The 27534-nt window shown below is 40.5% G+C and overlaps 1 protein-coding gene across 2 annotated transcripts; it reads right to left on the bottom strand.

Annotated features, from left to right (window-relative positions):
* Window positions 1-96: 96 nt before the first annotated feature.
* On the bottom strand, window positions 97-26658 carry LOC308075497 (hexokinase-1). 2 transcript variants are annotated; one of them, XM_080415405.1, is made up of 20 exons: window positions 26548-26658; window positions 26109-26298; window positions 22740-22902; window positions 17980-18128; window positions 16661-16780; window positions 16031-16126; window positions 15787-15886; window positions 14432-14615; window positions 13317-13472; window positions 12628-12861; window positions 11337-11641; window positions 10457-10605; window positions 9837-9956; window positions 9403-9498; window positions 8561-8572; window positions 7711-7810; window positions 6355-6538; window positions 5636-5791; window positions 4307-4540; window positions 97-1783 (listed from the first exon to the last, which is right to left on the bottom strand). In XM_080415405.1, the coding sequence occupies exons 2-20, from the start codon at window positions 26169-26171 to the stop codon at window positions 1633-1635; spliced, it is 2772 nt and encodes a 923-aa protein (XP_080271531.1). In that variant the 5' UTR covers window positions 26172-26298; window positions 26548-26658; the 3' UTR covers window positions 97-1632. The 2 variants fall into 2 exon arrangements, with proteins under 2 accessions (XP_080271531.1, XP_080271532.1); XM_080415406.1 differs by lacking the exon at window positions 8561-8572 and having other exon boundaries at window positions 26548-26657.
* Window positions 26659-27534: the final 876 nt, after the last annotated feature.

The raw sequence follows: 27534 nt of genomic DNA, 5'->3' as shown, positions 1-27534 counted from the left end.
GCTTTTCCCCTTTTTTTTTTTTTTTTTAAAACTGTTGTTTAGTAGCCTATTTAGACCTGTCCCTGGTTCTTGAAAAAAAAAGACACATGATTTACTGCACAACAAAATATAATTTAATGAATTCACGTGTCACTGTTTTAGCACAGATCTGTAATTGATGTACAAAATAAATGAGAGAGAGAGAGCGTGAGAGAGAAATTATCCAGAACTCCAATTTGTGTCAATGTAATAAGGCATGCAGTCAGTCTCCATACAACTTGGGACATTGAAAGCTACAGGTCAAAACACAATAGGACAAACATGTCACTCGGCCACAAATACACACAAAAGCGCTCTTGGTATCCACTCTTCTTGGGGCCCAATGAACATTTTATTCTTTGTGGCTTACAATGCTCAGAGGTGATCTTCAACACAACACCTATAATAGTTCACAAAATGGTAACGAGAAGATAAGCTATAACACTTGAACTACCAGGGGCTCATTCAAACCCTTTCAACTCTTCATGAAAACGGTATGGTGCAGGTGAAACACTTTAATATATGAGTAACTGTTGGACATGTACACAGAAAAGGATTAGTAGCCTAGTATAACGTGAGTGTTTGGTACATAAAATGAGGGTTTGTTCTAACCCATTTAGACCTGCTGAGACCGATTCTTAAAAACACCTTCTTAAATCCTAACCGGTTTCTGAAAAACGTTTGTTATATATCGTCTCTGTCGGGTGGAAACCTCATATGTCCAAAACTGTTACTTTTCAGGATTCAAATTAAAAAAAAGACAAAAGTAGCAGATCTACAAGCTGAAAACGCGTCGCTTTGCGCCGCGTTTCGAGCTTGTGGATTTGCTACTTTTGATGCTTTTCACTGTTTTCACTGTAGTATGATCCAAGTAGGGCGTTAATTCATGAAGAAACTAAAAGTTAAAACATGGAGATAAGAGGTTTCCCGGCCCGACAACAACGATATATATGGTAACAACTAAAATGACACAGATGCTTTCCCGGATTTAAAGGTATGACAACGTATAGGCTTTCCAGGTCTAAATGGGTTTAACAGCCGTGACTCTTGCATTCAACCCTATGCAGGGAGCCCTTCTGGAGCTGGTAAAAAGCTGTTACAGTAACTGCAAAAAAGCATTTTGAAGTGCATTCAGAAGTTTCACTAAAACTGGTATTCTAACCCGGATATAAAAAGTACAGGGATTTTGTTTGTCCGTGGTGCAAATACTGTAATGACCTCTGGGATTTAAAGTGGCCTATATAAATACAATTTTCTATATTTCCCTCCCATATAAAAATAAAATGAGCAAACACACAAATATTGCACACCTACTGTAAGGAGCTGAGATGCGTAAATCAGATTACTGACAACAGGCTACCAAGGAAAATGTACAAACGTGGAAATAATAATAATAAACCTTCCGTTGCGGTATAAATAAATATTTAGACATTGAATTTTTATTCCCTAATGCGTCTAAAGTCTCTCTCTCTGGCGTGGTGGAGGAAGGGGCCAGCAGGTGGAGCAGAGATGGAGGGAGTCACGGCTGCCAATGGGACATGGAGAGAGGTGGTGTTAAAGGTGGGGGAGGTGGTGGTGGCGCAGCAGCTCATTTCGGGTGGATGGAGCGTTGCCTCAGTGTTGCAGGGCCTCCTGCTCTCTCTGGCGACAGCCGACGGCGGTGATGAGGGCGGCCCCCTTGCCACTGCCGTCCTCTGATAGTAGGAAAGTGACGTCACATTTGGGGGCCAGTTCCTTCACTGTCTGGTGGAATATCTGAGAGAAGCTGTGAGGAAGTAGAGAACAGAAAGATATGATAAGGAGACAGTGTGTAACGCCCAGGAATCGAACTTGGGTCTCCCGCCTGGAAAGCCAACATTTTATTCGCTAGCCTAAAGGGGAATTCCCCATTGGCCGAGGGGTGATATTAGGCTTTTGGTCAGAGCCACTACAGCAGTAGCCTCGATCTCCAGGCTTTTATTGTTTAGTTTTGCTAAAAAATAAAAGCCTGGACCAGCACGTCGGTGTACCCGGTATGAGGAAGTGTTCATTTCCCCAACCAACCAGAGTGCAGTGGGCGTCGCTCGTAATGTTGTGTTAACGGGGCGGGGGTTGACGGACAGATCGGTGAACCAATGGGATCAGGCGCAGTCTCTCTGCGCCTCTATACACCCGCCCCTCTATACACAAAATCAGGAGCGTTGGTGCAGCCTACTACAGCAGTGGCTCTCCCAACTGAACTAATCAAACAGAGAAAGATACGTAATTGATACACTTTATATTAGATATACACGTATAATACTATAGTAATAATATGTCATAAGTTTATGATCTCACATGCACAGTAGTGTCATAAACAGAGGCCAGCTGAAGGTAACTGTTGTAAATGTTTCACTGTCGATCGATTGTATATTGCTCATTATATTCACTGTAGATTGACTACATATTTCAAGGTTCAAGATTCTTTATTGTTTAGTCTTGTGTACAGGTACAAAAAGAGTAAAACATAGTTTTGTCTGACTTCTCTGACATTGTAGTAGCATAGTTACAGTGATAAACAATAACGAGGGGGGAAACAAGCTGGCTGACACTAGGCTAGATGTATCAGCCTCACATAATATCCACCGGTAGTCTGAAGTCTTAATTTATGTATATCCATTCATGGACTACAGATTGTATGCTTGTATTACTGGAGATAGACTTTACATGATGCTTATGCCTGTATTTATCCATTAAAGGGATATTTCACTTTCAAAAAAACTTTTGGTCATTTTATCGTCTACTCAGGCCTTTGTGAGCCCCCCAGACAGTTTTTAAGTTGCTCGATTCAGTATTTAGACATTTGATATTCATTTTATCAGACACGCCCCCTTCCTATACAAACCCATTGTAACTTCAAACTCCATTTTAACCATGTTAGATTCATCAAAAACACCCGTTCTTGGTTCTGGTGACTCACCCTGCCCCCCTAATACGCGAGGGGGCCGTGTTTTTTCAATTACTTTTTTCATTTATTTTAAATATATTTTTTTGAAATTTGAAAAAATTAAATACAATAAAAAAATAAAATGAAAAAAATGAAAAAAATGATCGGAAAAACACGGCCCCCTCACGCATTAGGAGGGCAGGGTGAGTCACCAGAACCAAGGACGGGTGTTTTTGACGAATCTAACATGGTTAAAATGGAGTTTGAAGTTACAATGGGTTTGTATAGGAAGGGGGCGTGTCTGATAAAATGAATATCAAATATATAAATACTGAATCGAGCAACTTAAAAACTCTCTGGGGGGCTCACAAAGGCCTGAGTAGACGATAAAATGACCAAAAGTTTTTTTGAAAGTGAAATATCCCTTTAATAGTTCATATGTTATGCTAACCTATGTCAGTCCAAGTGCAGATGGTCGGGCCAGACTTTTAGTCTTTTATATTGTTATCTTATCTATAAGCCTTAGTTTACCCTGGGTGAGGGGAGTTATAAAAAGACAGACAGATTAGCTACTGATATTAACCCTTGGGCTCTTCGCCTACAGAGTGGACAGATTTATAGGCCCTGAGCTATATAACCTCTGGCAACGATAAATGCAGAGTTGATAATCTATATTACTCAAAGACATTAAGAGAGCGCTTTCATCCCTTAATGTTCTTGTTTTTTTGCAGTTTCTGTGAGCAGTGTATAGTGGTAACAAAAACTGCACAAAAAAAATCAAGGCATCAAGTATGGCATATCAAAGTGTTGATTCTGAAACTTGATTCTTTTGAGCAGTTTTGATTCATTACTATTGCAGATGGTTATACAATCATTGTTTCTCTACTCATGTAAAATCAGTGACTTTACCCCACTGTAAAATGGGTGAATGTTTAGTCAATTTGGGACATGTTTTGATTATTAGATAAAATGCCATCTCAGAAGATGCAATTTTTCCAGAAGACACTTTCCTTTCTGCTCCTATAATTCACTAGGAAGGCTTGGTTCTTCTCGAGAAGTTCTCAAGGCTATTGCCCCTAGTGGCACAGGCAAGAATGGCTGTAATGACTCTGTAACATTGTGGTCAGTCGGCAATCTGTGGTGCTTTTGAGTTGGTGCGACGGCAATATCTAGATGTTGAAGGACTTACTTAGTTGATGCATTGATTATTACTACTACCGATAAAGACATGGAGATAAGGTTGAAAAACAGTGGAGTATTCCGTTTAATCAAATTTGAAATGTGATCCCCTCCCCTCACCATAGCTTGACATGTAAAAAAATGATGTGTATGTCACGTCACTCTTTAATAAGGCTCTTCTGTTTTCCTTTTTCAGTCACTTACTGTGGGTGCAGTTTGTAGAGAGTGCCGTCCACACCCACAGTGATGTCCAGATGGTCCAGTCCTCTGTTCTCACGGATCTTGTCCACTACGGCAGCCATTCCGGCTCCACAGATCTGTGCTGCACGGTGGGACACGGTACCACACACCTCTTTGACGATAATACTGTCGTCACATGTGCTGTCCAAGCCCAGCTGCTGCAAGATAGCCCTGACCTGAAGCAGAGCTAGACGGTCGCTGCGGAGGAGAGAGAGGGAGCGGGTCCAAAGGTCAGATAACAGTATGAGGGTCACCAGAAACCCTACAGCTGTCCAAGAGGCTAAGGTAGACTTTCACATTGTTGTTTTTATTAACCACTTGAAGGTAGGGCCCGACCGATGCCAGATTTGTAGGACCGATAGCGATTTTGGAGTCCTAGACCACAGATTACCAATGTTTTGGTAGAAAAAAAACTTGGAAAAAAGTTAACTATACTGACATGCCCAAAATAGTGATGCCAGATTGTAAGTGGTTAAAAATCGGGACATATCGGCTGCATGATTGCCGACAACGATGTCATAAAAAAAGCCAAATAATGGCCAAACCGATAATCGGTCTGACTGTACTTAAAGGAAGGGGGAAATAACTTATCCGCATTCACCCAGCAGATGGCTTGCTCAGATGTGCGCTCGCCTTGGTTGGGAGCTGTTCGGGCTTAATGGTGGATGGAAATCCTTGGCTGATTTTGTGTAGTTTGTTTTCCAGTTCAGGTTAAAAGACTGGCCATATGCTGCTTATACACTGTGATGTAAGCCAGTGGCTGCAGTTAATAAAATAATGGGCGTGTCACATTTAGGTGTGTGAACGAGCATGCATGCATTGACCATTGTCTTAACCCATGGCTCTGGGCCTCTAAAACACCCATTATAAATGTGTTTTGCTGCTGCTGCCTTGCTAACTAGCCTGCCAAACTACCAATCAGCGTAGGGTTTCATGCCTTCGCTCATGCACAACTCAACACACACACAGATGGGTGAGCCAAGAGTCAAACCGCTGACCTTCTGAGTACTAGACGGCCTCTCTACCCACTCAGCTACGGCTGCCCTATTTTATAGTTCATCATACAATGGTGTTGCACAAATTATTTTTTGCAGCAACATTAGTATGTATATATTTTGTATATATTTTTGAGAAGAAATATTTTAGGTTTTACTTTTTGCCTATAATGAGATGTCCAAAATATAGGGATGCCAGGTTGAAGGCGGTTGAACTGGTTGATTTACTGTTGTTCTGCAATGGCAGCATATTCTTGAATGTTCATGGTGATGGTGCAGTGTGAATCGAAGCCCTCACCTCTCTATCTGGGACAAGAACTTGGTCTCAAAGATGCCCCTGGTCTTAAGTGTCTCCGATATCTGCCCGCGGAACAGGAAACCACGCTTGGTGAAGTCGAGCAGAACGTTCCTGACGATCTCTCCCAGGTACATACCACTGCACATCTTCTCATACCTAAACGTAGGAAAGAGAAAAGTCTGATTCGTGAAAAAGTGAGGTATTGTACATGCAGGAATTCATAATCCGTTGTTGTGGAAAAAGGTTGCGATAGAAATAATATTTGTGACAAATAGTTGGCTTTAATTTTTAATATTTGATTTCTTTAGCTTTATGGGTATAAAAAGAGACAACATAATGGTCTCTGTTGGGCAGAAACCCTGTATCTCCAAATTTCATTTATGTTTTTGTAAATTAATGCCCTACTTCATCGTACTAGAGAAGTAGCGTAAATGGCACAAGCTCACAACGCGTCGAGCAATTTTAGCTAATTCTTATACACTTTTAAAGTGAAAGTGGTTAAATGTGTCTGTGGGTTTTTATAAATATCCAATGAAAAGGATTACAAAGAGCTTGTAACTAAATAACTACAATGGATCCACTGGAACACAGGTCATTTTTTTTCCATTTCCTGAAAGGTTATGGTTTTGGTAATACAAGGTTCCTACGTGACTGCTACGATACAATATGGCAATTGAAGAGCAATAAAATGTCCGGCACCGGCGAGATTTTCCCTCTACCTTTGTTTGCCTTCGTTGAGCGAGTTTTCGTCCACCGAACGGTCATACTCTGTCCTGATGTCGTCCAGGCAGCCGTTATCACCGAACGCCCCCCACTCCATGTTGACACACATGCGGCCCTCGTTTCCCTCCACTGTTTCTATGTTCTTCAGCTCCTCCATGTAACACGCATTGCTGCCAGTCCCTGGAGAGATGGACAGCACATTACAACACATAGAACAGAAACTACAGTTACATTGGTGTTATAAATGTTGCCGTCACGTATTTGTCATGTTTGATTGGACATTCAATTCCTAAATCTTTAAAGGAGCTACACCATGAATTTAAAAAAAAATTGATATTTAATATCATATGGTGTATGTCCCTCAAACCTTTTTCAAAAGGTTTGAGCCTAAATCATCACTCGGATATACTCATCCCAAGTCAATTGTCTCTGGCTTATACAGCACTTTCAGCTGCAATACCAAAACGTCCTCTTGTGCAGGGGGGGGCTACTGAGCAATTCTGTCTGTTAATAAAAAATAAAAATTAAAAAAATAATTAAAAAAAAATTCTGCATAAAAAGAAGCATCTAAGAAAAATACAAAATCGAAAAAAAAACACTTTGAACATTTTTGAACAATTCCACCAAGTGTTTGAGGTGCCTGTTTCACCCACTTCCGGGGGGCGGAGCCAAAATCCGAGCCCGAAGTATTTGTTCGTAGACCCCCACTTAGGGGGGGTAGAAAAAGTTTCGGAGCGATTCGGGCACTTTTCATTTAACATTGGGTTTGCCATCATTAATGTTTGTGACATCATAAACATTTCCATTCTGAGATCGCCTGTTCAGACACGCCCATTCTGGAAATCCATGAAATGAGAAGGAATGACTGAATTAAAAAAAAAAAAGTGATTTTCATGGTGTAGACCCTTTAATGATTATTTTTTCTTTTTTTCTGAAGAATTAATAATAATAATAATAGTTATGATTATATAGCACCTGACACCTTTCCAAAGCAGAGTTTACTAAATGGCATAATGTGCTAAAAATACAGTAAGACAGAGGCAGTTAAACAGGATAAGTGTAACAATGCAAGAAAATAATTTCACGTCTAAAATCTATGAACCACTTAAACCATATATACAGTACATTCATGTATGACAAATAGATAAAATAGCCGATCTTGAGGCTCGTAGAGCTGCTACAAGCTCGTAGATCTGTGAGCTTATTAGATCTGCTATTTTCACTATTTTTGAAAAATGTGAAATTCTTTGAAAAATTATTGAACATTTTCACCTATAGCCTAATGAGATGCCCTATATAGGGGCACCAGGTTGAAAGTAATTAAAACGGTCCAGAAGCAGTGACAATCATACCTGCAATAAGTCCCACCTCACAAGTGGGTTCCTCGTATGCACAGGTCATCATTGTCCCCACTGTGTCATTCACTATGGCCACCACGTCCAGCTCAAACTCCTGTTCACAGAAACAGCGCAATATGACTTAGTTCTAGGCTAAAATGTTATCACAGGGTAGTGTTAGATCATCTCTCACCTTCCAATAAAATCGTGCATTATGATATAATCTGTTAAATCTCAAAGTTAATGCGTTAAATGTCAATGCAGTGTATATAATGTAACTTTTGTTTTGTGGGTGTTTGAGATATCAGAAGTTTATCTTAATTTTATGGTTAGAATTAAAATTTACTGTAAATGTATTCTTTTTTTAATTCATTGAAAAGGTTTCACCTAAAATGACATTCCCAAAACTGAATCTTTCTTTTTTTCCCCCAGTTGTCCACTCCAAAAATTAAGTAATATTTGAACACACATGTTACACGCATAATTGAAAGAATGATTGAATAATGAATGAAAGAATGATTGACAAAAATGTAATTGGATGGATGGTTTAGTTGGAGAATGGTCAGTCAGATATGGTAACCTTTCACAGCAAGCAAATTGCAATTCACTCACAAACCCTTTTCACAATAGGCATCAAAGTCATCATTTCACTAACTGGTTCAAATACTTGCACAAAACAAAGTATTGAATTGTATGTTTGCAAAATGCTTTGGGATTTTTAACATGAGAATAACAACGCAACACACCAATCACACTCGACATAGGCAATTGTCCTGATTTCATCACATGCCATTATAATAATCCACACATTGCATTTCGACTTCGCTTTACCTTTAGCTTAAACTGTAATTCACTTAATACTTACTGGCTCATCGATCTAAAAGGGTGAAATCAAATATAGAATTTGAAAAATGATGACTTGATTATGAATAAGGTGAACCCCTCAGGTAGAAATAGAAATCAGAGATTGATGACAGATCAAGATTTTATATGATGAGGGACAGATCAGTTGTTCATAATAGCATGTGAATGGAAGGTATAGACCTAGCGCCCCTATTCTGAGCATGTCATAATTGGCAAACATTAGCTTAAAACAAATCTCCCAAGACAGATTCTGTCAGCACCACTGCCCTAAACATGTAGTGTTGTTGTTAGCAGGAATAAACACTGAAGCACCTGGTAGGAAGTGGGCTAAGAAAGGGGACGAGCCTTTCTTAGGAGGCGTTTCCCCCAGAGTCAAAAACAAAGGAAAAATAAATATGCATTAACTTCATTGGCTGAAATCAGGCAAACATTCGACAAATAGCCTATCTGCAAGTTGGACTACTTCTGCTATTTGACATGCAACCTGGTATATAGGGGCTAAGTGGTTAAAGTCTGGCCAGGGCTAACCTTGGAAATAGGTTGTATTATAGATAGCCATGGGACCCATACACCCATAGCCTGCATTTGTAATCATATGCTAGAATATGTGAAGCCTAATACTTCAAGAGGTGCGCTACGTACTATATATAGTGCTTCATCAGTTTACAGGGTGTAATGAAATGCAATGTGTCATTTCGGTAATGATTAAAGGATAAAAACGGGTGAAGACAACGGTTAGTTATGCTGAAAACTAATCTCTCGAGACAGATTCTACTGTTAGCAGAATCTGTCAGCAACTGCATCAACTTGATGCAGTTGAGTGTTCAATAAACACCCTGTTACCTCTTTCCTCTTGATTCCCTCTCGTAGAAGATCCACCACATCCTCACCCTCACAGTCAGTGGCTTTGAAGCCTTTGGTCCAGTTTACAAGAATACCCTGTAGAATGTAAAACACTATGATTATATATATGATAGAATGCCAAGTAGTCAATACTTGAACTTAACCCATTTGATAATCATATCAATCATATCAATAATGCTAATGTCTTACTCATAAGACATTTGATTAACGCTTTTGATGCACAGAAAGGCAACATATCACAATTACACGATTACTTAATTAAATTAAATCGTCTAGTTCGATTAACTGTCGCACCTCTACACTGGTGCCAGCTACGTTCGTTGGAGCTCCCGGCCAAACCGGAGGTACCACTGCTTGTCTGCTTCAAGAATATTTGGGCAGTTGTTATATTACGTATAGACTTAAAATCTTACTGCATCAAGGCTTTTCTGGTGACAGGGGAAAGAGAAGGTAAATCCCAGGGGCAGACGTGCACTCTTCATACCCATGTAGTCCAGGAAGTCAGAGATGCAGTACACTATGTGGTCAAAGAGCTGGGAAGACACAGATAGAGCTTTCTTAAGTGGTTTTAGTAACAAGAGAACAAAAGTGCTACATCACGTGTGCTGAAACAAATGTAACCGTCATCAACACTGTACATGTTAATGGTGAGGAGAAATATTTATATGTGAAGAGGTGGATTTTCATACTTTTTGGAGGACTCAAATACATTAGCTCCATTGATTATGGATGACAGTCTCACCGTATAACTGTGGTCCTGTATAGCTCAAAGGGTAGTCACTTGTTCAGTTCCAATTGGTGCTACCCATACTAAAATTGCATACTGCGTGCATTTTGAGCATGCTGTATGCATTATTAGAAACAACACATTCATATTTAGGAATATGACTATACCCCTGATCTTTATGTTACAGTGCAACAACAATCTATAGCACAGCTGAAAGACACTGCAGGAGTCTGTTATGCTTTGCAAAAATAATCAGGAAAAGTGGTACTGTACAGTAGGTCCAAAGAGAGTGAGATCCTTAATTACCTCCTCTCCTGTTCCCTGCATGACTTCTATGGGAATGGCGTAGATCTTGTTATGCATCTCTACCGTTCGCTTCTTCCCGCTGCGGATCTTTACCAAAAGAACACGGAAGTTTGTCCCGCCCAGATCCAGAGCAAGGAAATCACCGTTCTCTGTGACACGAGAAAAGTTTTGTTGGTTAAAGAAATTGTACATAGGGAGTATATTGTTGATGTCAGGTAGAAACCTTGTATTCCATATTTTAGGTTTTTGTGGGTTTTGTTCCCCACGTATATTAATCTACCAGCTCATAAGCCGATCTACCAGCTCATAAGCTTATAGATCTGCTATTTTCCGCTATTCTCTAAAACGGTTGAAAGTGCAAGTAGTTAAGTCTATGTGTGGGTTTCATAAATATTTAACTAATGAGTAGTTGTCAAGAGTATTAACAAGAGCTTGTGAGTAAATAATTTTAAGTAATAATTTTTTCCATTTCTTGAAAAGTAACTGTTTTGGACATGTATATACAGTACAAGATTTCCGCCTGGCAGTGACAATATTCAGATTCATATCTGGATTGTGTGTTTTGTTGTTTTTGTTGGCAATCAAAATTGTATTTGATCAAAGTTTGGTCTGAGACCATCACTATGGAAAAGATAGGAAATTGAGGTGCAGGTTCGATTTGAATTAGAATTGAAGGAAAATAATATATAAATATTTATTGATCATTGTGTCACGATTTATCGATTCTTCAAAATTGCTTATCATCCTGCTTGTCAGCTACTGTACACATGCTCGTATTCCTCATAATGTGAAATTTAAACCTGAAAGCTTAATCTAACCTTGTGAAAAATTGTAACCTCCCTCCCACTACTGGCCTCAACCTCTCTCCCTTTTTCATCACCTGATCCATCGGGTGTACTTCGGACGTAGGTAGGCAACATTTTGACCGTGGCTTCCTCGTGTGTGTCCTTCCCCAGCCCCCTCTCAATCTCCGTCCTCATCCTTTTCTTCACCTCTAACAACTGATCCTTGGTCAATCGGAACATGTCCAGGGTCTGTTTCATCTGGCGAGCCTGGTCGGCCAGACGGTATGCCACTGCCGTCACCATGGCAGCCCCCTTGGCACTCCCACTCTCTGACAGCAGGAAGCGTACGTCAGATTCTGGTACCAAGCGCCTCACTGTCTTGTGGAGACGTCGGGCATATCTGTTGAGAATGGAGATGACGTAGTTTTGAGTCTGAATCAGACATTGATTAAAGGACCACCATGTAGGCAATACACACAATCGTTACTGCCTATTCACAGATTCAGCCATATATCATACATAAACATGGACCATTTTACCATTGCCATTCGAAAAATGGCAATGGTAAAATTATGAATAAGGTGAACCCCTCAGGTGGAACAAGAAAACAGAGATTGATGACAGATCAAGATTTTATATGATGAGGGACAGATCAGTTGTTCACAATAGCATGTGAATGGAAGATATAGGCCTAGTGCCCCTATTCTGGGCATGTCATAATAGGCAAACATTAGCTGAAAACTAATCTCTGTCAGCACCACTGCCCTAAACATGTAGTGTTGTTGTTTCTTCACAAAAAAGGAGGTTGTGCCCCCAGAGGTGCCCCCCAGTTGCCTATTGCAATTCATTAATTAATACTCTTTTGTGTATAATTTGTTCCTATTAATGCCACGTTACCAGTATGATTATAGTTAATAGTTAACTAAGTAGGATCACAAATAGAGGGGCTCAGCTTTAGTGATCCTTCTCAAGGATTCTTCCTTTTGTTTTCTTCTAAATGTGGGTCTATAAAGAGACTGTAACAGTGATTATAGGGCTATACACTTAAAGTTGACTTAAGCTGTCTCAAGGAGATTTTAAGTCTCTGAAAGTCTGGCTATGCAAGACTAAAGTTGCAGAGATCTGCATCTACTTTCTTAGGCAGAGCAAGGCGGAGGTATCGAAACGTCTGGATATGTGAGACTGCAAGTTGATTTTCTTACTGTACTGAAATTAATGGAATTGAATGGCTTCCCCAAAAAACAACTGTGGAATGCTTTGGTAAATGGTTGGCAGTAATGTCAAGATGTGAGTGATAGTCAATAAACTAAATACTCCAGATTATCAATTGAGATGCAGAGAAGTGCATTCGTGAATCCAGGATGCTACTGGTGTGGAAATACTTACTGAGGGTGCATCTTATAGAGAGATCCATCAATGCCCACGGTGGTGCGGAGGCGTGCAACTCCCTTGTTGTCTTTTAGTCGGGTGAGGATTCCACCAAGTGTTGAAGCAATGAGATTTGCTGAGCGGAAAGATACAATGGTGCACACATGCTGCACAGCCTGGCAGTCCTCATCCGAAGGCTCCACTCCTAGCCGGGTCAGGATCTCCATGGTCTTTTTTAAGCCCTCCTTGCTCCTAAAATGGAAATAATTTACTGAAAGTAAGCAGGGCTGTTTTCAAGTCTTTCGGTACAAGTCGAGTCTCAAGTTGCGAAAATCAGCTCTCAAGTCTGAGTTGAGTCTTGAGTTTAAGTCTTAAGTCTACAGCTCTGCCCATCCTCATAATTGGATATCCATGCCAGTTTGGCAGTGCTTAGCCAGTTATCAAGTTTGCTCCAAAAATATGCTACAGAAAAGCAGATTTTTGTTCTAAATGGTACACTAAACTAGCCGTGTTCTTTAATAAGCGACTGCTCTGGGATTTTTACCACATAAAAGCTGAATTAGTTCGTTTGCTTTGAAGTCAAATCTTAAAAGCACAAGTGCTGAAGTCCAAGTCTCAAGTCTAATCGCTCTAAAATGAAGTATTTTGTGTAAGTTATACATAACTTATGCATACTTTATTTCAACTTCATAGCCTGGAGTTCTTACTTTTCAATTGCTGAAACATGCTTTGTTTCAATCTTTCCTTTTGTCAGGAGTTCAGGGGTTATCCGTCCCTCAAACAGCAGTCCCTCTTTAGCCATCTTGACCAGGATGAGTCGAACAAGTTCTCCCATGTACATACCGCTGGCCATCTTCTCGAACCTGGTCCCACGGCAAAAGAAGGTTTTTAGAAAGGCAGAGTTTGCTGTAGTAGACATTTCCTAAAACTAAATTCAGTAACATCCCGCTTCACAATCACACAGACACACACACACACACACACACACACACACACACACACACACACACACACACACACACACACACACATTGCCCCGTACAACCACAGTCTTATACTGTTGGCCACTGTGCAGCTCCACTCAGTCCACTGAAGCAGTTGAGGGTTCAGTGCCTTGCTCAAGGGCACTTGAATGGTTTTGAGGGAGGGGTGAGTGTTGGTCATTCACTTCCCCACCCAGATTGTTTCTGCTGGTTCAGGGAATCAAACCGGTATCCTTTCGGCCACAAGCATGCTCCTCTGACCACCGCTGCCCCCAAAAATGCCACAGTGACAAAATTACAGCACTTGATGAACAAAGTGATTCAGATGAAAAATGAATACTACTGTAAACTATAGAGCACCAAAGTCTGACGTAATTTACGCATCCTACCTGGTTCGCGGTTTTTTTCTGACTATCATAAACGATACAGAGCCACCTCCCTGACAATATCGCAGAGACTGACAGTTTGTTTATTTTTGGACCACAATTCTTATACGAGACGATTCTAAGATGGCCCAATGTTATTCTCCATAGAGAAATTACTTCCGCGACCCAGGGGATGAACGAGTGATGTCAGGACTTCTGTACTCTATACTATTTGTTTTTATTTGTTTGTTTTTTCTTCCATCTATATATGATTATACATCTTGTATAGCCATCTAGTGGTCATACTGCATTTGTCATCAAATTGCATTTGTCATCAAATTTTTGAATTTATTCTAATCTATACCATTGGAAGCCACATCTTATTTCTACATATAAACAGTTATCTTACTGCATTATCAACAACCACAAACCCATCATTCCCAAAGTTTGTGCAAGCATTCCATGTGGTCTTACAGCTGTTTCCCTGGGTTGAGGGAGCCCCTGTCGATCTCCCGGTCAAACTCTGTGCGGATGTCCTCCAGGGAGCCGTCGTCCCCGAAAGCGCCCCACTCGGTGTTGATGCACATCCGGCCCTCGTCTCCCTCCACCAGGTCAATGTGACGCAGTTCCTCCATGTAGCAGGCGTTGGTTCCTGTACCTGGAAGGAGTCACAACAACAACAACAACAACAACAACATGACCCCTGAGCTACAAGATGGCAAATCTTCAATAGCAGCAATTAGTTTATGCATGGCATTATGGCACCATTTCTTTCCTATGTAGTTCAATTGTAAGAACATGGCACTTTCAATGCTGGGGTTAGGGTTCAATTTCATGTGTAGCTCAAAGGGAGAACCATGGAATTAAAGGGACACTTCACCCAAAAAAAACTTTGTTTCAATGGATTAGTCACCCCATGGAGACTTGAATTCATGGATATTTTTTTAGTTTTCTGTCTCATTCCTAAGACAATAATTTGATGACCAGCGGACCGGTAGGCAGCGGTTCCGGAAGGAGACACAACGAGTCGTTGTGTCTCCTACCGGAACCGCTGCCGGTCATCAAATTATTGTTGCGAACGCGGAAGGAGGCGTGGCGAAGCCGCGCCTCCGACCAAGTGGAGCTTACTATGTAACCCTGCTCAGGTTGTGTGTGTGTCTGTGTGTCTGTCTGTGTTCATGCTCTCATTGGCTCGCGCCCCCATGTGACTCACATGAAGTGTCACTGTGTGAAGTGTCAACACTAGGTTGAAAGTGTCCCTTTAACCACTTTCAACCTAGTGTCCCTATTTTTGGGCATGTCGTTACAGGCAAACATTTTCAAAAACTTTCATATGACATTTGACATTGTTTTACATTGTGTGTGTGTGTGTGTGTGTGTGTGTGTGTGTGTGTTTTCTCTCGTTTTTTTTCGCCGGCTAGGCTGCACACAATCAAATGTTCTAGTATATTTGTCTTTTAGAAAAATGGTAACGCAACCTTTGATCTGTATATGTCCTTTAATGACATGCTGCATACATTACATAGCCTACAGTCTCTGCATTTAACCCATCCTAACTATTTGGAGCAGTAGGCGCTATTAATACAGAGCCCGGGGTGGAGCAGTTAGGGGTTAAGTGTCTTGCTCAGGGGACACATACTGTAGATACACATTATGTACACATTAGATACATAGGCCCGGGGTTGATTTCCAGACCGACTCTCAACCCACTCAGCTATGGCCGCACCATTATGGTCTACCTATCTATCTATCTATCTGGCTAATTTCACTACACTATTTATCTGCCAGGGGTCCATGAGATAAATGTGGTCTTTGCTGTATTTGTTTACCTATGATGATGCCCACTTCACAGCGCTGATCATCAAAGCCACAGGTCATCATGGTACCGACTGTGTCATTAACGACCGCCATGATGTCTGCCTCATAGTCCTGAAACACACACACACAGGATTTGAGTTACCTATTTTTGTTGAAAAGTCATTTAGTCAATCAATTGGATGTATTTGAATGTTTGACACGTCATTTTGCAAGAAAACGGTTCAAACTGGGCAGTGAGAAAGAAACAAAACTCACCCCTCGTTTCTTGATTGCCTTGTTCAGAAGCTTGACGACATCCATGCCCTCCACACCACTGACTTTAAACTTCTTTGTCCATGTCACTAAGACAGCCTATAAAACAAACACTTTTATAGGGCCAGTCTCTTGGTTACAATTAGCCAAACTTGGCAACTCTGATATTTTTGTGTCGATTGATATTCTATCCACAGCACCATCCACCAGAATAATTAGTACACAATCTTTTAAGGAAAACGCATTTGTATGACACCAGCAAATTGCACTGCAAGAAATATTTCAAAGAGAATGCACTGACAACTATGGTTCTTTAGATGTATTAGTGAAGAAGGTAATTCTACTCAGGAGGTGTTAAAAAAAAGCAAAGTTGTGCGCAATATAGACTCCATATGTACAGTACTTGGGCAACATGTCAGGATCGAAAAACGCTATAAACGTCCAGTAAACGTGTACTGTACATGTGGAGTTTGTAGTGTGCAGGCTCTACTCTTTTCTCTCCTTTAGATGTATTATGCCTGTAGAAATATTAAATATAATTGCTGCTTCCATAAATTAAATAATCATTATGTTTTAATAAAAATATATGGAAACAGGACACTTTGCATTTCCATTTGAGGGGTCCTACTGTACCTCGTCCAGTTTGGACTGGATGCAGGGGAAGGAGAACGTAAATCCTACTGGGATCTTTTGGCCCTTGATCTTCTGCTTCTCCATGAAGTCTCCCAGACAGTCTGCCACATGGTCAAAGAGCTGGAGACATAAAAGGAACTTGTATTGTGCAAAGGCAAAGGGCACATACTGAACTGAACATAGTTTGTCCCATACACACACAAAACATTTATTTTGTTAGTACTAAAAAGGAACAAAATCTGTCTCGGAACAAACAAATTCAGTACGGCTGCAACTCTGATATTTCTTAGAGAATATATACTTTCAAGGACTGAGAAGCGCAGGTTTTTTATGTAAAGTCTTAATGGTTTATATATCAAATAATCAACACGAAAATTTTAAATTGATTTTCTATAATCGACTAAACTGATTAGCCCCATATACTTGGCGATAATAGCCGATCTACAAGCACCAACATGTTGCATTGCGTTGACCATTAAGCTTGTAGATTGGCTATTTTCGAAGAAAAAAAAATTATGAATAAAATCAATTATTTTTTTATAATGGATTAAATTGATTAGTTCAATTAACTGTTCCATTCAGCTACTCTTGTGATGATTTTTTTATTTTCTGGAAGGCTCGGTAGAGCCTTGCTTTGCACTCAGTTGTAGAATAAGAATAAACCCCTGCCATTAGCAATTCTTTCAATATATCACCTTACTTTTGTCGCCAGCTGTCCCAAAACGTTCCAATTTTCAGCGGCACTCTCAATTTGTTATTCCATGTGGCACTCCTAACCGACAGTCTATAGTGTTTTTGGCTCTCATGTTACTGTAGGACTGCCAGCTGCTGTTTTGGAGGTCAGTGCAGGTCAGTAGTGTCATGATGACGTCACTGTATCCTAGCAGTGGTTCTCAAACGTTTTAATTTAAACGACCCCCACCTTGGTATCCATTTGGGCCACAGACCCCTCTAACTCTTGAGTGCACAAATGGAACCAAATGCACCTGTAAAGGTCAATTTGTTTCTGTTTGTACTTGTAAGGATCCATTTGGTTCCTACTTTCTTTTATTCATTTAGCTGGGGACCCCCTGGAACCCTCTCAAGGACCCCTGGGTGTCCCCGGACCCCACGTTGACAACCACTGCCTATGTGCAGACTAAAAACATGAAATTATTTGAAATTGAGACTATTATTTATAAATACGGGCATAATAACATTATTCCACATGATAAAGATGTGTCCAAATACACTATCCCAGTTTTGAAATATTTTCTACTTGATATTAAAGCTGAGCATAAGCTGAATAGGTTAAAAGCAAACGATAGTGCAGTGTTTACCCGTGTGCCGCTCCCATGGATGATGTCATCAGGGGTCTCATAGACCTGGCTCTCCATTTGAACCGGCTGCTTTTTGTCATCCGTCACCTTCACACGCAGGATCCGGAAGTTGGAGCCTCCCAGGTCCAGAGCTATGAAGTCACCCTTTTCTGTAAGATGGAAAATATGGTGACCCTAAAGCAGCAGTTAGGTTTTGAAGCTTGGCATACTTCAACGTTTTATTTAGAGCAAATTACTGCAGTGCAGATTGCACCATTCCATCATGCATCACACCTCCACCAATGCTATGCAATTGTCAAGATGTGCTATTTCCATATATTGGACAGTTCAGCACCCCATTTTATTTGTTTTGGGCCAATACGTTTTCATGCGATTTTATGAGAAGCTACACCCAGCGCCACTTTGGTCAATCGATTTGAAGGTTTGTCAGTTCTTAATTTATCCCATGATGACGAACCTTTCCACAGAGTTTCATGGTGTTTCCTGAATGCGTTTGGAAATGACATGCCTTTTTATGTGATGCCATGCTTACGCCATGGCCCCCTTTGACCAATCGGTGCAAAAGGTTGATCAGTTCTCCGTTGTCGCATCACCAAATGTTTCACAAAGTTTAACCCATTTAGACCTGAGGCCAAGTTTTCTGAAAAACTTCAAATATGTATTCAAAAATTACAAAAAAAATTGTTGCTATATACTGTACATAGCAACAGGAACCCCAAAAGAGGTTCCCATCTTGAAAGGTATAGTTACAAATAGGGGTTCCCGCCCAAAATGGGTTAATGGAAATCAGATTATAACTTTTGGAAAAATATGGAAAGCAACTCCACTGGCTTGTTGCCACTTTTACAAAGCCAACAAAGACTACCCTAATTGACACCTATTAATAGAGAGACATTCAGAAACTTCAGCACGGAAATTGTTTGGATAAATAGTAAATATAGGTCATAATCTCATTAGAAAGGTCTATTAAAGGTAAAAGTGGGTTCTGTTCTTTATGTAAACAATGAGTTGAACAATGGCGCCACACATCTAAATTAGAAACTTGTGCTGGAAACTTGAGATGTAACCTGGCTAAAACAAGAGAGATATAATCTCAACATGCTCTAATGACACCTGGTTCTCTGTGTTTGTTAGGTCTCCAAAGTGAACACAGAGAACCAGTTAGTGTAGCACAGAACACTTTTATGTGAACTCAACTGAGACGTCGACTGTATTCATGTCAGGCTCTAAGGTAGAATGTCACTCCAGGCAAGGAGCTAAAATGTAAACTGATCCTCCATTGAGAGAAGTTGTTTCTTAAGTAACATCAGACATCATCAGATAGGGAGGCGGTTTCAGAAAACCTTTTCATTCAATAAAATGTTACTTGACATTCAATACTTGAATATTTACAAATTCAAGAATTAACTTAAAAGAATCCCTGAGTGACGGGGTGCACCAGAAGCTGACCAGATAGTGTCAACCCGAACCGCATACTGTAACTAGAATGTCCCCAGTTCGAGTCCAGCTGGAGACCTGTGTTGCATCTCTTTCCCCCTCACTGACCTTAGTGTGTTCCATCTCTAAACTCTCTGACCTTAGTGTGTTCCATCTCTAAACTCTCTGACCTTAGTGTGTTCCATCTCTAAACTCTCCTATCTAAATAAAGCAAAAACAAAACTACAGAGATTGCATTACAAAGAGTGCATGCATGAACCAACACTACACTGCTGTCAATATAGGCCATTTCCACCTGTCATCCACATGTGCGATTATGTCATTTTTCCCTTGATTGTGACCTTGTCGTTTTGACCCGTTTTGTCCCAAATGTATTAATCATCTCTTCAGGGCCGCCTGCTGATAATTCACATGACATTTTATGAAAATCCACTGTGTGTTATTTAAATTGACCATGACCTTTTCAACACAAAATGTGAATTCTCTCATTAGGTTACATTACTGATCACTACCATTACATTGTTCACAGACACAGACAGACGTTGTACATTATGTCATCTCATGGCACAATGTGATGTCACAGATGGCAAAAGATTACATCACTTGATCTAACACATCAAACCACATCTTTCGAAATCTCTTTGTTCCCAGATATGACCGATTATGTCATTTTCACCAAGACCCTCTCAACCCAAAAGTTAATCTCTTCGTGGCAGCCTGGTGATCTGATCATTCCCTCAAAGTTACATAAACATCCAGCCATCTATTCTCCTGTTATTTTTTTTATGACAGTTCTTGAAAATCTCTTTAAGGCTATTTTGTAAACATGTGTACAAGCTATAGTATATGTGTTTATAGCTCACAAGACCATTAGTGTAGATAATGATATCCTATGGTCAAAGCTTAGAGAAACTACTCTATACCAGTTGAGGCCGCTGTATTGCTCCTTGCTACAGTCATGGTTTAGGCATTCAGTTGACACTCGTATAGAGAGAATTGTTCAGTGTCATGCTCAAGGACACTCTGGACCACATGGCTCTCAAACATGTGACCACATGCGATCATACTTGTGACCTATTGGTACAGGAAGCGCTATCTAACCAGTGACGCTGGTTCCCTGGGGAAACAATGCGGTTCATTTGATAACACAATATTTGTGGTTAGTGTTTGCTATGCTACACTATATATACTAAGCTGCAGTGTTTGCTATGCTACACCATAAACAAGCCCTCTGACTTGCCTGGAATGAAGTACGGTCAAGCTTTTATAATTAGCACTGTTTGGTCGCAGAAGAGCATCTATTTCATAGTCACCTTCACACCATAAGAATATAACTCCGCACTACTCTTAGATAGCGTTACTATTTTTAAATTGCGACACTATATTTCATATGTATGTACAGTATATAATGTTGTTTTCAGGTAAACGCATACTGTATGTACTTGGCTTTTGTTAGGTTCCATGATCCCTATGGTATTTATCATACCAGATCTAGTTCTTCCATGATCCCTATGGTGTTAGCTCGGGCCAAAGCCTCAACTCTGACCTTTGCTTGATTGCCCACTTACTTGTACTCATGTACCTCATGTCTAGTGGTGGCTATTTATAATGTGGAAGACGCCTGTGGTTGGTCAGCAGACCTTTCTGTTTGCCTCGTTCAACCTCTTCATGTCTGACAATTGCTTGATGTTATTTCTATATACAAACATTTTACCAACAAATACAGGCGATGCCAGGCAATGAATGTGAGCGCTGTTCAGTTTCTAGTTGCTTTTTCATATCACACAAAAATCATATCACAAAAAGATTTCTTCGGCTATTCAAAAAATAGCAGATATACAAGCTCATAGCGCGAGTGAGCTTGTAGATCTGCTATTTTTTTAAATAATAGAGTCATTGATAATGACTCTAGATTTGTATCTTGACCTGGTAAAATTGTAGAAGATGTTTTGATTGAAGGTTATTTGTTTAAAAATTAAGCTCTCTTCCCTCTTATTCTAATGGAGGATGTTTCCTATTATAGCAAATACAAAAAGTCAAATTATCTTGAAAGTAGCGTACTTATCTTATATTATTATCATCTCTCTTCTCTGTCAATGTTAGCATGGTTCAGGTTAACATGTACTGTACTGATATACTGTATTATGAAATTTAAACACAGAAAGTATAATCTGTATTGATACAAAGTTCTCACTGAAAAATATTATTTTAATTGAAGGTGAAATCAATGGTGTAATCTGTAACCACGCAATTCTAACTATAACTAACCCATCAAATTCTCCATGTCCTTGATTCAAAGTCAAACTAGTATTGTATCCTATTTTATGATATTTGGAGTGAGAGAAAATTCAATTGTTTCTCAGTCTCCAGTGCATCGTCTGTATGTATAAATTCATAGATTACTATCGTAATGTTTGGCAGTGAGTCAATCTACTATCATGGTAGGAAATGAACACAACACAACACAGAGTCATTGTTGAACTGTTCCCTTCCTCCAAAACAGTGGTTCAAGTTCACATACGGGGGCCACACACCAAAAGGTTCACATCACATAATGGCTCTGACGATTTGAACACCTCAGCACATTTTTGTAGCACAGATTGACAGGATAGGGCCGATGGAATGTACAACATAACAATGGCGTTTTTGCAATATAATGCTGCTCATTAATAATTTGCTCAATTAAAGAATTTGAAGGCATACCCTAATGTACATAAATAAATAAATACAAATCGGTTTTGCTACATTGTTGGTTACATCCAAGATGTTTTAATCGGTATTTGCTAGGCTCAGTAAGGAATAAATAATAATGATAATGACAATAATATTAATTATTATTATTAATGTGTCTGTGTCTGTGTCTTAATTGTTGTTGTTGGGGTATTGACCAAGTACATTTGCACATACCTTGAATTTGTCCAATGCGTTTAACCCATGCTAACTATTAGATTCAGTGTCTTTGCTCAAGGACACTTCGACACACTAAACCAGGAAAAGATGGCGATCGAACCATGAACTTTCCAGCCTCTCTACCTCCTGAGCCACTATTTATTTAAGAATGCTAATAATGAGGCATCTTTCTATTTACAGATTATAAAATGCTAATGCACGAGGCCTTTGATTATATGTGATGAATGCTTGAAGTAAAAGGACCAGACACAATGTCTGAATGTCAGCATGTCCATGCCTTTAAGCTGATGCTCAATAACATGTACACTTGTCACAAGCCAGCCCACTTTTGAAAACAGGCAGCCATAATTTCTGAGGCAGCCATAAAACTGTATATTCTGTGAAGATTGTGTGATTGTTAATAAACACTGTACCTGATCCATCAGGGATGGACCTGACGAAGGTTGGCAGCATCTTGACCGTGGCGGTGGGGTTTGTGTCACGACCCAGTCCAGAATCCAAGTCCCTGCGGAACCTGCCCATGACGTCTCGCAGTGTCTCATCCGAGAAGCGCATGGAGTAGAGGTACTTGTCAATCTGAGGCACAATATAGGATATATAGTTAGAGATTTGAGTCCACAGTGACTGGCAAAAAAGTACATTTGAATTAGTTTCAGTTCACAACTCATTACAAACAACCAGTCATCCTATGTAGTTTTGTAAGTTAATGGGTTGGCAAAAACCATAGTGCATAGTTGGAAAATGAATACAGTTGCTAAATTTAAGTCCATTGCTGGGACTGCATGATTACTATAAATGTAAAGTTGCTGATTGCTGTTGTGATTTAAGAGTTGCAATTTAGATCGCTCTCTCTCTGTGTGTGTGTGTGTGTGTGTGTGTGTGTGTGTGTGTGTGTGTGTGTGTGTGTGTGTGTGTGTGTGTGTGTGTGTGTGTGTGTGTGTGTGTGTGTGTGTGTGTGTGTGTGTGTGTGTGTGTGTGTGTGTGTGTGTTCAATACATTCATATAACTAGTATGTGTGCCATAGTGTTCAATATGTTCATATATAACCAGTGTGTGCCATATAATACAGGCCATAGATTTCTGTATGATCAAACGGTATAAATGTTAGGCATGCACAATATATAGGTCATCATCATACTGGCATCAACCAATAATCAGTTACAGTGACAATGCCTTATGGGAATTGGACAGATATTGAAATTGTTCCGGATATGTCGTACAGTACAGTATGTACCAACCATGTTGATGTGTTCGTGGAAAAACAGGCTTTGTGTTAACCTACCTACATAGGAGACAATGATTGTGCTGTGGAATTATTTTAAAGTCTCTAAAGTGAAAACAATTTTGACATTTGCCATGACTGTTCAGCTTCAGTCATGCAAAGAGGGAGATAGACACAATTGTTTAATACCAAACTTAATATTTAAGCCACCTGAATATCCAACATGTGGAAATATAGCGCTCCTCTGCACCTCTGTTGGTGCAAAGGATATTTTGGAGAGAATGATCGCAAAAGCATTGTGATCATATCTGTGTGCATTTGAAGCACTTCTATATTGAAGCTTGTTTAAAACTGTCCCTTTGAAAGAGTATAGTGTTCAGTTTCAGTAGGCCTAAGAATCAGCTTATAACAACGCCGTTTTCTTAAAGAAATCTGCATCTGCAGAATCACACAACAGATGTACACTTGTACAGTAAACCCTACTGGTGGAAACTGGTTTTGCAATAGTATCTATCAGTCGATATGACCATGGACATAATCATATCAGCCAAAATTCCAGTATCATGCGTCCCTAATGAATGTGGCATCTTTTATTTTCCCAAATTCCTATCAAATAAACTGGCTGCTACAGTACAGCACCAACAGAATAACTGCATATGCACTACTGGTGCCAAGCCTAAAGCCCAAACATTCTTGTTGTGATATTAATAGTAACATTTCATTGTTTACTGTTGAATTTGCCATAGCTACAGCACTACAAAATTAAGGTGAGCATATTATGCTCTCCTATTCCTGTTTCCATTGAAACGGGTATATCAGATGCTGATCACTACTTAAAGCTGCACTAAGTAACTTTCCTCTTCTACCCCGGATTTGAACCCGGTTTCCTGCGCAAGTACTGAAAGTTTTACCATTGAGCTAATAGAGCCTGCCTGCTTGCTCAGGGTATGAATTGAATATTGACCATCAGGTCAAAATTTGTGTCAGATGATCCTGTGTCTAGGTGAGACATGACCTTTGACACGATCTAAATGTCTCAATAGAAGAGCAAGGAGACTAAATACAACCACCTTAATTGTACAGTATAACTCACATTGTATTAACATACTCTACCATATAGATTGGACAAAATTAAATTGTATTCATTCAAAAAAAGTTACATAGTGCCGCTTTAAAGCTACACTATGTAACTTTTTTAGTGAATGAAATTTAATAGTATTTTTAATACAATATTACTAACACAGCTGTGGTGGTTGTATCCATTAGAGCTGTATTATTTATCACAGTACAGTACAGTATTTATCATCGGCCAAACATTGATTTTGAATGAGATACAGGTTGTCTTGTCTTCAAGCTACAGCACAAAAAGAGAGCTGCACAGAGCTTGATAAATTTTGTCTCTGTATTGTCACATTTCTTTTCTAAACTTAATTACACAACTCAACCATGTACCGACAATTGTTTAATGCCTTTAGTTAAAGAAATGCGACTTGGATAACAGGTTAAATTAATTAGTTTCCCTCTAACAGTTTAAATATATAATAATGAAAATGAGAATATTTTTTTATTGAAATATGTTTCTCAATAATTAATGTTTTCTTATTCATTAGATAAGAAATATTGACTCTGGCTACACAAGAGCCATCTTTGAATGGTAGTGTAGTGTATCCTACCCATGTTCGTTCCACTCCCACACTAGACAGCGGGAAAGGTGTGCGTGCTGTATCACACGCTGTATCACACGCTTTACCGCACACTGCACTGCAATATCACATGACATCACACATCTCATCACGTAGTCCATGTATGTACCGACTACCGAGTCCCCATGGGAGCATTCCTCAGGTTTCTCATCCTGTCCAATACCTGTGGGCCTATTTCCTCAGAGGGCAACATCTGCATCTTGCTAACGAGTTTATACACCGACCTTTTGGCAGTGGTAACGAGGGGGGATCAATTTATGTGTTGCACTAACACCAAGAGCAGATGAAGAGGGAGCTGTTAAACCATTTGTACAGCAGCATTGTACCATTTTGTACAGTGCACGGTGGAAACAAAATTAAATTAAAAAAGTAGGGGAAAAGAAATGAAAGAGAACGGCATTGGAGTGCAAAGAGGATGAGCGTGACGAGAAGATGTGGAGCTCACGACTCCAGCCAGCAGCCTCTGGCTTGACACCTGTCTGCTTCAGCCTCCCCAGAAACACTCCTTAATGAGAGTCTGTCTCTACTGCATCCCCACCACCGCCAGCAACTCAACCTGCCACAGCCCTTTTTTCTCAAGGACATCCAGTACTGAACGTGATGAAAGCACTAACCCCTCAGCCAGACAAAAGCATCCAACAGTCATCAACAGGCATTTCATCATTACGTCCTTCTAATTGTTACCCAACTGCTCCATCCGCCCCACTCAGCCTCCCTACGCCCCACAGGCATATTCTCTTTTTATTGATTGATCACCATCAACCAGTGGCTCTGTCAGATGACCCTGGTGTTACACAACAGCTACAAGCTCAACACAGCCAGAGGACTGTTACACTCCAAAGCAAGCTTTCACTCACCTTTTTGAGTTGATCATCCTTCAACTCTGTGAAGTAGTAGGCCAGAAGCTGAGCCGCTATCATCCTGCCTGCACGTCCGCCAGCCGGAGCTGTCAGCGACCACGGGTATAGTTAAGACAGTGGGAGGGGGGGAAACGAGCCAACGGAAGCCAGCTTGCTTCTGTCCACACCGGCTGATCCCTTTTTATCGTAAAGCACAGGAAAATATTAAAGGCCTAACTATAAGCTGCACAGTGCTGAAGCAAGACAAACGTAAAAAGCAGGAGAGGTTGTGTGGACTGTGCCTGCTAGTCTGTGGCTGCGCACGCACACAGTCACACTCTCTCTCTCTCTCTCTCTCTTACACACATACACACACACACACACACACACACACACACACACACACACACACATACACACTCACATATACACATACACAGAAGCACACACACTCACGCAGAGAGGCTGGGTCTGTCGTGTGTCTCCTCCTCAATGCCGCTAGCTCCCTGCTAGTTCTCGGGAGATGCACCAGTCCTGCACTGGAATGGTGGTTCACTATGTCCTGCCCACACCACATACCCTGATTGGTCGAGCGTGTGGCTGTCAAGAGAGACAGGCAGGGAGGGGATGTGAGGGAGAGGAAGGGAGAGCGGGACCAGAGCTTCTCCTTCAGTGGGAGAGGAAAGGGCAGAGAGGAGGGGGAGCTTGAGGGGGATTGAGAGAGAGAGAGAGAGAGAGAGAGAGAGAGCGAGAGAGCTAAGAATGAAAGACGGAAGCAGGATCTGCAAGAAAACCCACCCCTCTCCTTATAGCAGCAGAGAGGGAGCTGGACAGTGAGCGCCGCTCCAACCCCTCCCTCCCACCCAGCCGGCACGTCGCGCACGTTGCCATGGCACACAGGGCTTGGCCCAGTCACATGGTGATGTAATGAACGCTCTCCCCGCTGCATCACGGTTCAGCAGCATCCTCCTCCTGCTCAGCTGGAGACAGAGGAGTGACTGAGGGACAATCTGATAGAGATCTCTCAAATCACTTAAGCTGTCAAGTATATAGAGGAAATTGTCTTTAAGACAGTGATGCAGACGTTTATTGATGAGTCGCAGTGTTCCGTGGTATAGAGGGACAGTCAAACCTTTTACATAGAGTGCACACAGCAAAATGAGTGTTATGTTTAACTGTGAGACTGTACAAATTGACCTTAGGTCCAGGAACAGTGTAATAATAATAACACTTTATTTATATAGCACCTTTCAAAATTGTGTTACAAAGTGCTTTACACATGAGGCATGGTACACAAAAACAACAAAAACAAGAAGCAACAAGAGACATTTCAACAATCTACATGATGGACTGAAAGAGCTAATCTATAAAAGTGTGCTTTCAGCACAGATTTAAAGGAGGAGACCGATTCAGCAAGCCTGATCTCCAAGGGCAGTGCATTCCA

This window comes from Gymnoscopelus braueri (genome assembly GCF_963280865.1).
Source record: "Gymnoscopelus braueri genome assembly, chromosome: 2".
Lineage (NCBI taxonomy): Eukaryota > Metazoa > Chordata > Actinopteri > Myctophiformes > Myctophidae > Gymnoscopelus > Gymnoscopelus braueri.
This window is presented reverse-complemented; position numbering and strand designations above follow the sequence as displayed.